At 41.9% G+C, this 13,958-nt stretch overlaps 1 protein-coding gene across 1 annotated transcript; it reads right to left on the bottom strand.

Moving 5' to 3' along the window:
• Nucleotides 1-157: 157 nt before the first annotated feature.
• Nucleotides 158-8,054, bottom strand: psmc6 (proteasome 26S subunit, ATPase 6). The gene is made up of 14 exons (XM_071370574.1): nucleotides 7,905-8,054; nucleotides 7,358-7,437; nucleotides 7,213-7,252; nucleotides 6,176-6,228; nucleotides 6,000-6,067; nucleotides 4,216-4,330; nucleotides 4,032-4,119; nucleotides 3,709-3,770; nucleotides 3,470-3,593; nucleotides 3,178-3,239; nucleotides 2,723-2,843; nucleotides 2,299-2,379; nucleotides 2,076-2,147; nucleotides 158-615 (listed from the first exon to the last, which is right to left on the bottom strand). The coding sequence occupies exons 1-14, from the start codon at nucleotides 7,987-7,989 to the stop codon at nucleotides 497-499; spliced, it is 1,170 nt and encodes a 389-aa protein (XP_071226675.1). The 5' UTR covers nucleotides 7,990-8,054; the 3' UTR covers nucleotides 158-496.
• Nucleotides 8,055-13,958: the final 5,904 nt, after the last annotated feature.

Genomic DNA, 13,958 nt, shown 5'->3' with positions numbered 1-13,958 from the left:
TACCATACAGTGAGGTGTTTTTTCTTTAGACCCTTAAATCGCGGACAGTTATGAATTGCATCTTTATGAAATTCACAAAGAAATCAAACCTGGCATCACAGCTTTCCCAAGGTTTAAAAGGCAGCAAAAAAAATGTTTAAAAAAATTGGACAATCAGTGTGATATCAATGTTTTAATGTGACATATTCCTTTGCTTTTACAGATACAGGTGCTCCAATGGCAAGAATATTTGTTAATATAACCCTAAATACTGGGCATAAATTTCACACTACGGAGTGGAGACAGGGACATTAATGTATCCATTTCCAATATCTATAACTGTTTTGAGGTCACTTCTTGGCAACTCTGTATATAAATGGTACACTAATTAGAACAGACCCCCCCAAGAAGCTTTTCTGCATCATACAAAAAGTTAAACCGCAACAGCAAACCCCATCCCAGCCTCCCTTTCTGATCTACTTTCCATTTTCACATATTAGAATACAGATATAGGCATTTATATAGGCTTGTAGTCCAGTTTGGATTCAAGCTTCTTTGAGTCGGCAACCTTGCGAACCGCCTTCATGAAATCCTCTTGAGTGACGTACTCGTGATCGGTACGGATCGCAAACATACCTGGAAGATGGAAAGGAACGAGACTTAGAGCATGAACAACAGGTTGGGTTCAGGACAATAACAGCTATGTTCAGATAGGTTTCCCGGACACAGATTAAGACTAGTTGTACAGTCGTGGCCAAAAGATTTGAGAATGACACAAATATTAATTTTCACAAAGTCTGCTGCCTCAGTTTGTATGATGGCAATTTGCATATACTCCAGAATGTTATGAAGAGTGATCAGATGAATTGCAAAGTCCCTATTTGCCATGCAAATTAACTGAATCCCCAAAAAACAGCCCTGCCACAAAAGGACCAGCTGACATGTCAGTGATTCTCTCGTTAACACAGGTGTGAGTGTTGACGAGGACAAGGCTGGAGATCACTCTGTCATGCTGATTGAGTTTAAATAACAGACCGGAAGCCTCAAGGAGGGTGGTGCTTGGAATCATTGTTCTTCCTCATGGTTACCTGCAAGGAAACACGTGCCGTCATCATTGCTTTGCACAATAAGGGCAGCAAAGCAGCCACTTCTCACCAGGAAAAACATCAGGGACAGACTGATATTCTGCAAAAGGTACAGGGATTGGACTGCTGAGGACTGGGGTAAAGTCATTTTCTCTGATGAACCCCCTTTCCGATTGTTTGGGGCATCCGGAAAAAAGCTTGCCCGGAGAAGACAAGGTGAGCGCTAGCATCAGTCCTGTGTCATGCCAACAGTAAAGCATCCTGAGACCATTCATGTGTGGGGTTGCTTCTCAGCCAAGGGAGTGGGCTCACTCACATTTTTTGCCTAAGAACACAGCCATGAATAAAGAATGGTACCAACACATCCTCCGAAAGCAACTTCTCCCAACCATCCAGGAACAGTTTGGTGACGAACAATGCCTTTTCCAGCATGATGGAGCACCTTGCCATAAGGCAAAAGTGATAACTAAGTGGCTCGGGGAACAAAACATCTATTTTGGGTCCATGGCCAGGAAACTCCCCAGACCTTAATCCCATTGAGAACTTGTGGTCAATCCTCAAGAGGCGGGTGGACAAACAGAAACCCATAAATTCTGACAAACTCCAAGCATTGATTATGCAAGAATGGGCTGCCATCAGTCAGGATGTGGCCCAGAAGTTAATTAACCGCATGCCAGGGCGGATTGCAGAGGTCTTGAAAAAGAAGGGTCAACCCTTCAAATATTGACTCTTTTCATCAACTTCCTGTAATTGTCAATAAAAGCCTTTGACACATATGAAATGCTTGTAATTATACTTCAGTATTGCATAGTAACATCTGACAAAAATATCTAAAGACACTGAAGCAGCAAACTTTGTGGAAATTAATATTTGTGTCATTCTCAAAACTTTTGGCCACGACTGTAAACTAAAAAGCATACTCAATGGAGAATCTTCATTAAAATGGCTTTTCAGTCCAGGACTAGGCTTTATTTTTAGCCGGGAAAGCCGCCCATAATGTTGGTCAGTTACCTGCTTCGGTGCACACGTTTCTCAAATCGGCTCCGTTGAAGCCGTCTGAAAGCTTCACGATCGCTTCGTAATCTAAAAATACAAAGCGACAACACCTGTTAAAAGAAGCAGTATAACAAAATTCGAAAACATGATTACACCCAAATGTGTCCCAGTCCCTGCTGTGCTAAAAATCAAGACTACAGTGTCTCCATAGTGAGTGAGTGCACACACACACACACACCTATTTCTCCATGTTTGGTGATGGGGCCAGAGTGGATCTTCAGGATGTCCAAGCGGGCCTGTTCATTGGGCAGCTCAATGTCTGTTGGAACAGTAGAAATAACCATGGGTAACTCATCGTTTCATACCATAGACATTCACATTTCTTTCTACTTGGTTATGATCGAGAAAGAAATGGAAGGAGATCATTGTGGCCTTATCTCCCAAAGGGGATAAGGTCCTGCATGGCTCAGTTGGTAGAGCACGGCACTTGCAACATCAGGTTTGTGGGTTCGATTCCTGGGACCATCCATAGCCAAAGAATGTCTGCACACATAACTAAGTCACTTAGGATAAAAGCGTCTGCTAAATGGCATATATCATTATATTACATTAAGAGGATTAAGTATGGATGCGGGATGATGATGAGAGGAGGAAGAACGTACGGATCTTGCGGTCCAGTCTGCCGGGACGCAGCAGTGCAGGGTCCAGGGTGTCAGGCCGGTTGGTGGCCATGATCATCTTGACTCTGTGCAGGGTGTCAAAGCCGTCCATTTGGTTCAGCAGCTGGGCGGTGCACAAACACACAAAAGATAAGTCGACGAGGAGCCAACTCATGGAGAGGATTATCTGCCGTGGATCCGGATAACTTGACATCTTTCAGTAAGACCCTTCAGTGAGTATTGAATTGCCAGTCAAGCTGGCTGCAAACTACACGACACCGAGTTCTATTCCCAGCTTCAACATCCCCACAAGATATACTGTACTGACCAAGCCACAGAACAGCCTTTCCCCAAATAAATATATTTTACAGAACCATCATTCTCATAGAAAGCAACATCTGTTGAACATTATCCATTATATGTAACATATATCTAAGAGTTATTGCCGCCCATTTTACCTCCATCAGGGTCCTCTGGATCTCTCTGTCAGCTGACGTGCCCTCTGAGAACCTTCGGCCACCTTGTAGAGAAAAAAGCATTTCACTTACAACACATTCAACATTCCCGGACACTGCACGCAATGCAAAGCAAAGGGAGAAGGAATAGATATGGTATCAGGGCTCAGGATGCTTAGCCTGGTCCCAGATCTGGTTTTGCTGTATAGCCAACTCCTTTGGTTGACAATGACCACATCAATTGGCTTTACAGCTCAAACTGATCTGGGACCAGGCTACAAGTGAGGATGCTCACCGATGGCGTCGATCTCGTCCATGAAGATGATGCAGGGCTGGTGGTCCCTGGCATAGTTGAACATCTCCCTGATGAGCCTGGCACTCTCTCCAATGTACTTATCCACAATGGAGCTGGACACAACCTGCCGCAACCGGTGCAAAGACAGGACATGCTAAGCGTCAGCCATGTTGTTCAAAGAATAGTGAATACAGCCCGAAGGGCCAGTGGAGGAAAACAAAGCGTAGCTTATTACTCACCTTGAGGAAGTTACAGTCCATCTGACTGGCTACAGCTCTTGCCAGAAGGGTCTTTCCGGTTCCTAATGAAAAGATAAGTGCATAAAGGAAATCGATGAATAAACCCTCAGGACCTCAGTGACATAACTTAACCTGCGTTACTCAGGGTGAATCTCAAGTCTTTCCTTGGTTCGCCGCATCCTTTATTCCTAGAGCTCCTTCTCAAGACGCATTGGAGGAGAAGGTCTGAGGGGAGGGACCTTTTGAGAGGTCAAGGAATCCAGGACATGAGGAATCAAGGAACAATTTAAAGAGTCTACATCAAAATCCTGCTAGTGACTCACCTGGAGGTCCGTAGAGCAGGCAGCCCTTTGGAGGGATAATCCCCACCCTCAGGAAAAGCTCAGGGTTGGTCAGGGGCAGCTCAATCACCTGACAGGGAACATAGGGGAGTGTCATATAGAACACCTGCCTGCTTCAGGGAAAAACTTGGAATGTCAGAACTGTACTGTAGGATGTGACGTGTACCTCTCTCAGTTCACGGATCTGCTCGGCCAAGCCACCGATCTCTGAGTAGGAGATACTGCCAGGGTCTTCATGGGACATGTTGTACACCAGGGGGTCGACTTCTCTGGGCAGATACCTGTAGGGTGGGTGAGCGTACATGTCTGCGTCAGTAGACTGAATTGACATTTGCTCAACGGGTGTGTGTCTGTGTTAGGGCTGCACAATTAATCAAATTCACATTGAAATTGTTAAATTGATTTGTGCAATATCCATATCGCAGGAGATCCATATCGCATGCAATATTTTGGAACGCCAATAAGCCGCGTGTAACGTCAGTTACGGTTTACTCCGTTTGTCGTCTCTCTCCCTGTCATCGAATGTGGCTGCTTCCGACACACACCAAGCCCCGTCCCGGTCACTCAAGCAGCACAGTTCCTCCTCCTCGCTGTTAGATTCACTATAAGTTTGCATGCTGTTCTGTTAGGTCAAATGCAGTCAACACAATGCTGCTTTCCACTTCGCCTCTTAATATAAATCATTCTATTTCAATAGTTCCAACAGTTCACCCAAGTGTTTTGATCTATATCGCAAGTGAAATTGCAATATATAATGGTCAAAAAAATATTTATTTTTTAAAATCGCAATTAAAATGTTTTGCCCATATATTGCAGCCCTATTGCGTGTGGGTGCAGTACCAATTACGGATGTTAGCGGTTAACCGTTAAATTGGTTAGCCTCCGAAAATACATTTTACCTTTCATGCTTATCGGTCTATAGGTTAATTTGCATAATTTTGTGGAATGAAATTGCTGCGTGTATTTTTGTTAGTCATCATGCATCTTATTAAAATCACACGCGCATACAGAGCCTGGTTTGAGGAGCGGAATGGCTTACCACCTGTCAGACAATGCAAGAGCAGCTCCTCAAAAAGATTGTACTAGAGTGAAACGTGCTTTTGCAAGCCCAGTCACTGCGCCAAAAAATAACAATTCCAAATGCAATCACGTGTTAAACTGTTTTGATGGCCACGATTAAAGAGCTATTACTTGTATTTTTCAATCTCAACTTGTAATCAAAGAGCGCCTCCCATTCTTCATTCGAGTGCATAGGCTATAGTCGATGGTAGGCAGGCTATCAGCGAGTCACCAATGTGATGTGCAATGTGAGCTTGTGGCAGTATAATTGTTTGAAACTGAACGTTTTACTTTACCTCAAATAATGAGGCATGTCTTACTTTGCTTCAACGTAGCCTAATCATTATTCAACCATAGAAACAGAAGCAATTGTTTTATAAAGACTTCTCATGCCATTAAGCAGCATTTCTCTCCTGTTCTATTGCTTTTCATATCAACTTTCTTTCGTTGTCCAGAAGCAAAAGGCACAACCCTAGTCATATTAGCAACCCATTCTAGTTGTTGCTAATAGATGCCCCGTCTTTCTACGTTTCTAACAGAGATTTTCATCTCTGTCACATATGGAATCGCTCTCATTGGGTGTGCTGTTTAGAATAATGGTTTCCCACAAATTGTATTTTAGCAAATGTTTGAAAATTACATTTGATTAGCTGATTCATTACAGGAGTTGCATGTTCAATAATATAGCCTTTTGACTAAAACGATAGGCTTGCTATTGTTGCATGTTTCCACTAAGCTCTTAATGAAAAATTGCTATTCCTTTTATGCATGCATGGTATTTTCTGTTGGTCATCTAATTTTACTGTTAGGGAAGAATTTAACCATTTATTGACCGGCTAATGAGGGTTAGCGGCAGCAAAATCGATCAAAATTTGCATCCCTAGTGCCTACCTCATAATGGTGAGGGTGGTCATGTCCAGGGCCACTCTAGTGCCTGGTTTGAGCTGTGATTTATCCAGCTGTGTGAAAATGACAGAGAGATGAGCTCAATTACAATCATGGAGAGATGACACATTAAGTAAATAATCACTGATGAAACGTTGGTAACATCATGGTTTAAGACCTACTTGTCTGCGGCAGCCAACAACATAGCGAGGTCCATTGGTTGCCTTGACAATGACTGTGAAGAGAAGTAGATAATGAACATAACATGGGGTGCGTTCGTAAATTCCCTCTGGCTATCTACTCCGATTTCAGACCACTCTCGTATGAGTGTGCCAGAGCGTAGAATAACTGCTGAATTTACGAACGCTCAACATTGAATATGGCCGGTGTCAGTAAACGTTGGCATAAAACGTAATTAAATTGTTGCCAGCAGCCCAGTTACAGTCATCAACGCTCTGGATAACATGAAAACAACCTAACCAGCTCTGCTAGGGCGAGTAAAATGGTCAGAGTGAGGTGTTCTCTCATTTGTGTCTGGAAGTAGCTAGCAAGCTAGCCAGTTGGCTTGGGTGCTTGACTGCCGTTGTGAGATCAGAACTCTCGGATCAACCCTACTCCTCCGCCAGTGTCCAGTGTGCGCTCTGAACGCTCTGAGAGCAAACGGACAATCTGACAACACTCTGAATTTACAAACGCCCAAAGTAAAATGAGGCACTCCAGAGTGAATTTACGAACACACCCATGGCATTGTGTGTTCTTCAATGCACTCTGGAGTGCCAGAGTGAGCTCTGGGCATTTGTAAATTCAGAGCGCACACTGTACGCTCTGGCCGAGGAGTAGGGTTGACTCGAGAGTTCTGATCTCACAACTGTAGTCAACTGGCTAGCTACTTCCAGACACAATTGAGGGAACACCTCACTCTTACCATTTTAGTCACCTTGGCAGAGGTGCTCAGGATGTTTTCATGTTGTCTAGAGCGTTGGTGACTAACTGTGCTGCTGGCAACAATTTTATGAATTGTTTTTGGCCGACACAGGTTATATTCAACGGGTGTTACTCTGCTCATCAGTTATTCTGCTCTCTGGCACACACTGACGAGTGCTTTGAAATCGGAGTAGCTAACCAGAGTGAATTTACGAACGCACCATAATATGTGACGTTTAAGGATGTAGCTAGGCATATAAATAGTACGATTGCAGTGATATTCGCTACAACTTACATTTCTCCTCCGTCAGCTGTTTGAGCACTTCACCCACAATCTACATAAAGTATGAAAATAATTCGCAGTTCAAATCCATTCATTAAGACACATTTTTGTACACTATATTGCCGGTCAATAATCATGTGTGAATACACAATCTTACCTGACCAACACTTTGTAAGGCCTTCAGGTCATTTTCAGATTTTTCATATTGCTTTGTCTGTTCCTTGAGCTGTTCCCTCACTGAAAACAGAGTCAGACAGTGGATACGAATGGAATCAAGATGTGTAGCTAACGTTAGCTAGCTAGCTAACGTTAGCTAGCTACAGTTAGTAAGTTAACGTTAGCTGATTATGTCTTGTTATTGTTCTTCCATGACTTCAAGCTAAACTCGAACTAATATTGTTAGCTATCGGTCTTAGCAAATAACGTTAGCTGGTTAAACTGTTTTGCCATGGCTTAGTACAGCAAATACACTTCAATATACGGCTAGTTGCAGCTGTTTTTGTAGCTAGCATTTTGCTAACGCGTTAGCCGGTTGTGAAGACCATTAATTTCTATGGACGAGTCTACTGGCACTGCATGACAAAGCGAGTTACAAGTAGCCAACAACCGCGTATCTAACTGGTTGTTGCTCATTTTAGTTAGATAACCAATTTTATGTGCATTATTCGGATCTATTGACAAAGACACGGTAATACATTACTTACACTCTTTTAAACGTCCGTCAATCTCTTTATGTTCAAGTAATCTTTTCCTGTAATCTTGGAGTCCCTTTTCTCTGGTGTCAGCCATGTTGCCTCTATGAACTATGGGAACTGTACGACGTCGGAAGATGCGTATTGTTTCTGCGTCATCATGCAATTTGTCACATCTGCCACATGGGGGAGGTGTCTCCTCATACTGCTCACTGGCTGAAAATATGACCAAGACCAAAGGACCCTCCAAAGGATGCCCCTTGACACTGAAAACAAAATCCTGTGGATCCAAAAGAAGAGTTTTGTTGGGAAATAAAATATTCCCCCTCACTTTAAAATTACAAAAACAAATCCTTCTATCTAAAAATGAATCTGGTTATGTTTAGCTTGGGTGACTTTCCCAGTGATGGGTCACAGATTAATAATAAGGGACTGTACGTTATTTATAATGAGGGATACCTGGAGAAAATCGGATCTCCCTGAACGCTTGAAAAAAAATACAAGTGACCCTCCCCTATACCAAAATTAATAATTAAAACATAAAGTAGATAGCAGAGCACATGCCTACCGTTTACCCTAACTCCTAGGACAGATCAGAGCCTTATGTACTTTGTTTTGTAAGCATTACAAGGCAAAGTACTCAGAAGGTTGTGGATTCGCAGACCACCGCAGACAAGGGTGAAAATATATCCATTATAGTAAAGCACTGCGTCAATCATTTTATTTGCGGTCCGAGAAAAAATTTGCATTTTACAAACGCATTTCATTCCAATCTACGTAATTTTACATGACTGGGATGAGGATAATCTTTTTAATACCGCAACAGAGCATGTCAAAGAATGAGCGCATGCAGCAGAACCTGAGGAGTTTTAATTTATATACAGGCTAATGTAAAAAATAAAAAATAAAAAAAGAGAAGAAAGATAGTCTAAGTTTGGAACAGTGCTTAAGATGTCGATCAACTGTAAAAATGGAGCTCAACAAAACCAGTTACAAATGAAATATCTGATCATCAATGATTTAGACAAAAAGCCAATAATTGTTTAACACAACAGTCACATATCAGGTCATTTTTTTCATTAGGGAACCTATAATTTTCAAATGTATTATATTTTATTCCATGATATTGTTGTTACAAAAAAGATTTGTGTTGACTGTGATTTGGGAATTGGAATATAAGAACATTTGCTAGGCTAAATTAACATGCATAGCTCACCACATGATCCTTAAACCAAAGACTGGCCAAACCTCTGTTTTCTAAAAGTGAATTCAAAGACACTGTAGAATGACTGTATAGCCTAATAAGGCATTTTTAGTTTCATTACTATTTAATTCAAAGTTAAATGTAATTCTATACAGTTTAAATATTACATTTATAGGCATGCTGTTGTTGATGTGTTGTTGAAATGCTGAGCGCTCCTGCCTGCCTGTAGCATGTCACAAATGCTTTACAATTGATTGCTTAAATGGCAGGCTATAGCGTTGAAATAATAATGTAGCCCAAATAATACATGTTCGTTCCTTCTTAGGCGACCTGGCTTGCTCCTGACTGATTTAAAGTTAGTATTTTGTTTAGTATCCTGTTGAAATGTCAAACGTCAATTGAAAGTGACAGAATCGTTACTTCTCAAGCAAAGTAAATGTTTTAAACTCCTTGTCCTCGGCTATAGAAGGTTGTAGTGCAGCCTCTGAATGTTATAGAGACAAACCAAACATATCTCATATGCATCGGCGTCACGTCTGTCCCCTGCATTTTACAGCTTGTTTCTAGCATAAAGCATTGCGGCCTAAAGCGTTGTTATAGATCGCTTTATAATCATGTCCATACGAATGCTGTGAAATCCTGTGGGATATTCCGTGTTCTGAACGAGTACATAACGGGACATGGATTACGGTGGGACCGTTGTATCGATTTCAGGGAAAAACTGGGCGCCTGGAGACACCGAGTGAGTGGATAGAGGCATTTGCGATTTCAAATGTCAGTCATCTCATCTGTTTTAATTGCAAACCAATTTGATGTGCGGGCTCTGTCTAAAACCTTCATGTGATTCAATATCATCTGCTATATCCTGGATTCTATGTGTAACAGTGTCACTGGAAAGTAGGATTTCACTGATCTTTGTAGCAGCAGTTGGGCCTAAAACCTCTCCGCAAGCATCCACGACTGAGGGCATGACCAGCTTTTAAACTATGGTTAAAGGAGCCTGCCAATTGGAAATGTTATGAGAGAGTAAGTATGAAGCTTTCAGTAAACTTTCGTTGTCTGTGAAATTATTGTGGAACATTTTTGTTTGGCTGGTCTTACATATCACACAGATCGGTTTTGGCAGGCAGCTGTTATTTTAAACAAATCCAGGCAGAAAGAAAGAGAGCTTGCAGATTGTATAGAAGGGCTAGCTTGTGTGTGTGTGTTTGATTAACTTGGTCTCAGAGCATTTTGTGTTATTCTGTACAAAAATCTGTATATAAATCCAAGACATGCCATTATGTTTCGTATGGTAAGCATTCGTTTGTGGATGTCCATATAATATGTTTCGAATTATAATTTGTATTATATGTTACGCATTTGCAAAACGTACACTATGTTACAAATTTGCAAAACATATGATATGTTGCAATTTTGCAAAATGTAGAATATGTTACAAATTTGCTAAACTTATGATGTTACAAATTCTAGCTAGGTGGCTAATGTTAATTAGCTGGCTAACATTAGATAGGCTAGGTGTTAGGGTTAGGGGTTAGGGTTAAGTTTAGGAGTTGAGTTAAAGGGTTAGAGTTAGGGCAGGGGTTAGCTAACAGGGTTAGGGATAGGGGAAGGGTTAGCTAAAAGGGTTAAGGTTAGGGTTAGGAGAAGGGTTAGCTAACATGCTAAGTAGATGCAAAGTAGCTAAAAAGTAATAAGTAGTTGAAAATGTGCTAATTATCTAAAATGCTAAAGTTGCCCTTGATGAGATTCAAACTCACAACATTTAGGTTGCTAGATGGTCGTGTTATGCGCCCACCCATCCACCCCGACTAACCACCCTACTTTTGTTTTTGTCCTAAGAAGCCATCTGTCTTATGTAACCATACCAAACGTAACATATCATACTAATTTGAGTGTCCCAGATTTACAATTCCTATGTCACGTCTAGTCTATGAGAACAGGCTGGTTTGGTGTACAGTAACTATACTTAGACATGGTAATACAATTTCTTTACTGCAGCATGCATAGTTCAGCGCATTGCACAAGTAGGCCCATGGCAAGTATTTATCTGAGTCAAGTATATACAGTATTCCAGTCAAATATGCAGCAGACCATGAAAAAATCCTGATCATATTCAAGACTCTCAGGTTTCAGGTATGACATAGATGCAAACAGTGTCGAAGTAACACAAGTTTATTACTAGAACAGGGGGCAGGCAAAACGACAGGTCAAGGGCAGGCAGAGGTCAGTAATCCAGAAAGGGTGCAACAGGTCTAGAACGGCAGGCAGTCTCAGGGTCAGGGCAGGCAGATGTAAATAATCCTGTATGGTGTGGCAAGATACAGAACGGCAGGCAGGCTCAGGGTAGGCAGAATGGTCAAAACCCGGGAAAGACTAGAAAACAGGAACAAGAACAGACAGGCGCAAGGGGACAAACGCTGGTAGGTTTCACGAAACAAAACGAACTGGCAACAGACAAACAGAGAACACAGGTATAAATACACTGGGGATAATGGGGAAGATGGGCGACACCTAGAGAGGGGTTGGAGACAAGCACAAAGACAGGTGAAACAGATCAGGGTGTGACACAAGACAAATATGCTGCAGACAGGCAAGCATTCCTCCACAGACCGGCTCCGGTCCTATACCCTCCCACTGACTGAAGGAGAAATATCATGAGCCTCACCCATTTTCCTCTTGGTAACTATTGTGTACATTTCGACCTCTCCCGAAGAATGTTTAATGACACTCTTCTAGTCTGGATATCAGCTGATTTTGTGTTCTTAGTGAGCAGAGGAAGCAAAGTTATAAGAGGCTTGCAGGAAACCCAAATAAGTGGCCTTCATCTGCTACAGAGTTATAAACATCAGCTGTGCACAGAGTTATAAAACAGTAGTAAAGCAATCACAACAGTCAAAGTACTTAATCACATCCAACAGTAGTCATAAACTAATAAACTCCTTGTACCTGGATCTTTAGTAACTTCTCTGGCATCAAACACTATCAACAAAAATAAGAACACGTACCCCACAGTTTGGGAACCACTGCCTAAACTAAATATGAACTTTAGTAATCTTACATTTTTCCATTACAGTCATTAATTCCATTGTAATCTCAATTCAAAGGTTATTGTATGAAATAACTATTACTTTGAAGTTGTACCACAGACATGACTTAGTAATAGAGATTCTACAGTTTGTGGCGTAGCTGTCCAGTGTTCCAAGGCAGTACTGTGTAACACAGTATGGTATGATATTTATGTTCTGAAACATGTCAAATGGACTCTAATGGCAGCTAGAGGGTGAAATAAATGTTGGACATGTTCAAGCACGTTAGAGGAAGGAGACCAACCAACCTGTGAATATCAGGTGATTTGCCCCTAAGACATTTCACAGGATGAACACATTAGACGTATAGACAAGCTCTTATTAAAAACAATGTTTCTCTTGACTTGTTTTATTCCTTACATAGTAAGGTACAACGTCTTCAGCGTATGAGCATTGCCATCTGATCAAATTAATATGCTGTGGATCAGATATCATATCTCTATGATGTGGTATAGGCCTACTGATAAATGGGACCTGACCATGTCGTGATCCTGTGGATTTAGCTGACCACAAGCTCTGGTATTCCCACCCAGTTGTTCAAACAACCTCTGTGCTGTCACATTGCATTAGCTATACTAGAGTGCTCTGCATGGAAGGTTTCAATGGAAACACAGCAAGCAGCACTTCATGGGATGTCTTTGCCTAATAAACCACAGACATGGATGATAATGTCTAGTGGTACCCCAGAGTCATCTGGTCTCCAAATGTAGAGAATGAGTAAACAACACAGCCCTCTGGCGGCACCCCATCATTCAGTGCAAGTTGAATGAGGATAGACAGTGAAGCAACCACCACAGAAACTTCAACTCAACAACCCCCCTGTAAATCAGGGGGGTTGGTCTTTGGATGCTGCTAATATTCTCAACTCGGAAGCATTAAAAAACATTCCTGTGGGAAATGATGGGTTACACTACACACATCAAAAGGAAAATAAATGGAATTGGGCCACCCCATGCCATCGCCATAAACACTGAAGGGAAACAAACGGCTTAAATAGCTAGGGAAGGGAGCAGAATAGTGATTAGGGAAGTTGGATCACCAGGTGGGTGGTGAGTTGAAAGGAGAGGGGTCGGAAACAACAAAGCGATTAATTACAATTTTCAAAGCTTCTTTGAAAACGAAAATAAATCATAATTAAACAACAGTGGGACAGATCCTTCAGCCTTCTTAGACTCAACAACCCTGAAGCAACTATCAGCAGATAAAAAATAATAACTAAAAAAAGAGATCACCCGAAAATGAATATTAGATAGTGTTAAAACATTCACATGGAGAAAAGCAACAGGAATGGATGTTTTCCCATAGAATTCTATTTAACATTTTGAGACAAAATAGCACCCCTTTTACACAAATGACAACACACATCACTCAATTTACAGTACATTGGGTACAGGTACGGGGGGGGGGGGGCAATGGCAAAAAGTCTGGGTAGCCATATGATTAGCTATTCATGAGTCTTATGGCTTGGGGGTAGAAGCTGTTGAGAAGTCTTTTGGACCTAGACTTGGCACTCCGATACCACTTGCCGTGCGGTAGCGGAGTGAACAGTCTATGACTAGAGTGGCTGTAGTCTTTGACAGTTTTTAGGGCCTACCTCTGACACTACCTGGTATAGAGGTCCTGGATGACAGGAAGCTTGGCCCCAGTGATGTACTGGGCCGTATGCACTACCCTCTGTAGTGCCTTGCGGTTGGATGCTGAACAGTTGCCATACCAGGCAGTGATGCAACCAGTCAGGATGCTCTCGATGGTGCAGCTGTTGAACTTTGAGGA

Source organism: Salvelinus alpinus, chromosome 27, assembly GCF_045679555.1.
Source record: "Salvelinus alpinus chromosome 27, SLU_Salpinus.1, whole genome shotgun sequence".
In the NCBI taxonomy this organism is placed as follows: Eukaryota; Metazoa; Chordata; class Actinopteri; order Salmoniformes; family Salmonidae; genus Salvelinus; species Salvelinus alpinus.
This window is presented reverse-complemented; position numbering and strand designations above follow the sequence as displayed.

Coding starts and splice junctions, on each gene's coding strand:
- psmc6 (XM_071370574.1), bottom strand. CDS start 7,989: ATGGCTGACACCAGAGAAAAGGGACTCCAAGATTACAGGAAAAGATTA. Junction 7,253..7,357: donor CCTTACAAAGTGTTGGTCAG/GTAAGATTGTGT, acceptor TACTTTATGTAG/ATTGTGGGTGAAGTGCTCAA. Junction 3,771..4,031: donor CCTGCTCTACGGACCTCCAG/GTGAGTCACTAG, acceptor TCTTTTCATTAG/GAACCGGAAAGACCCTTCTG.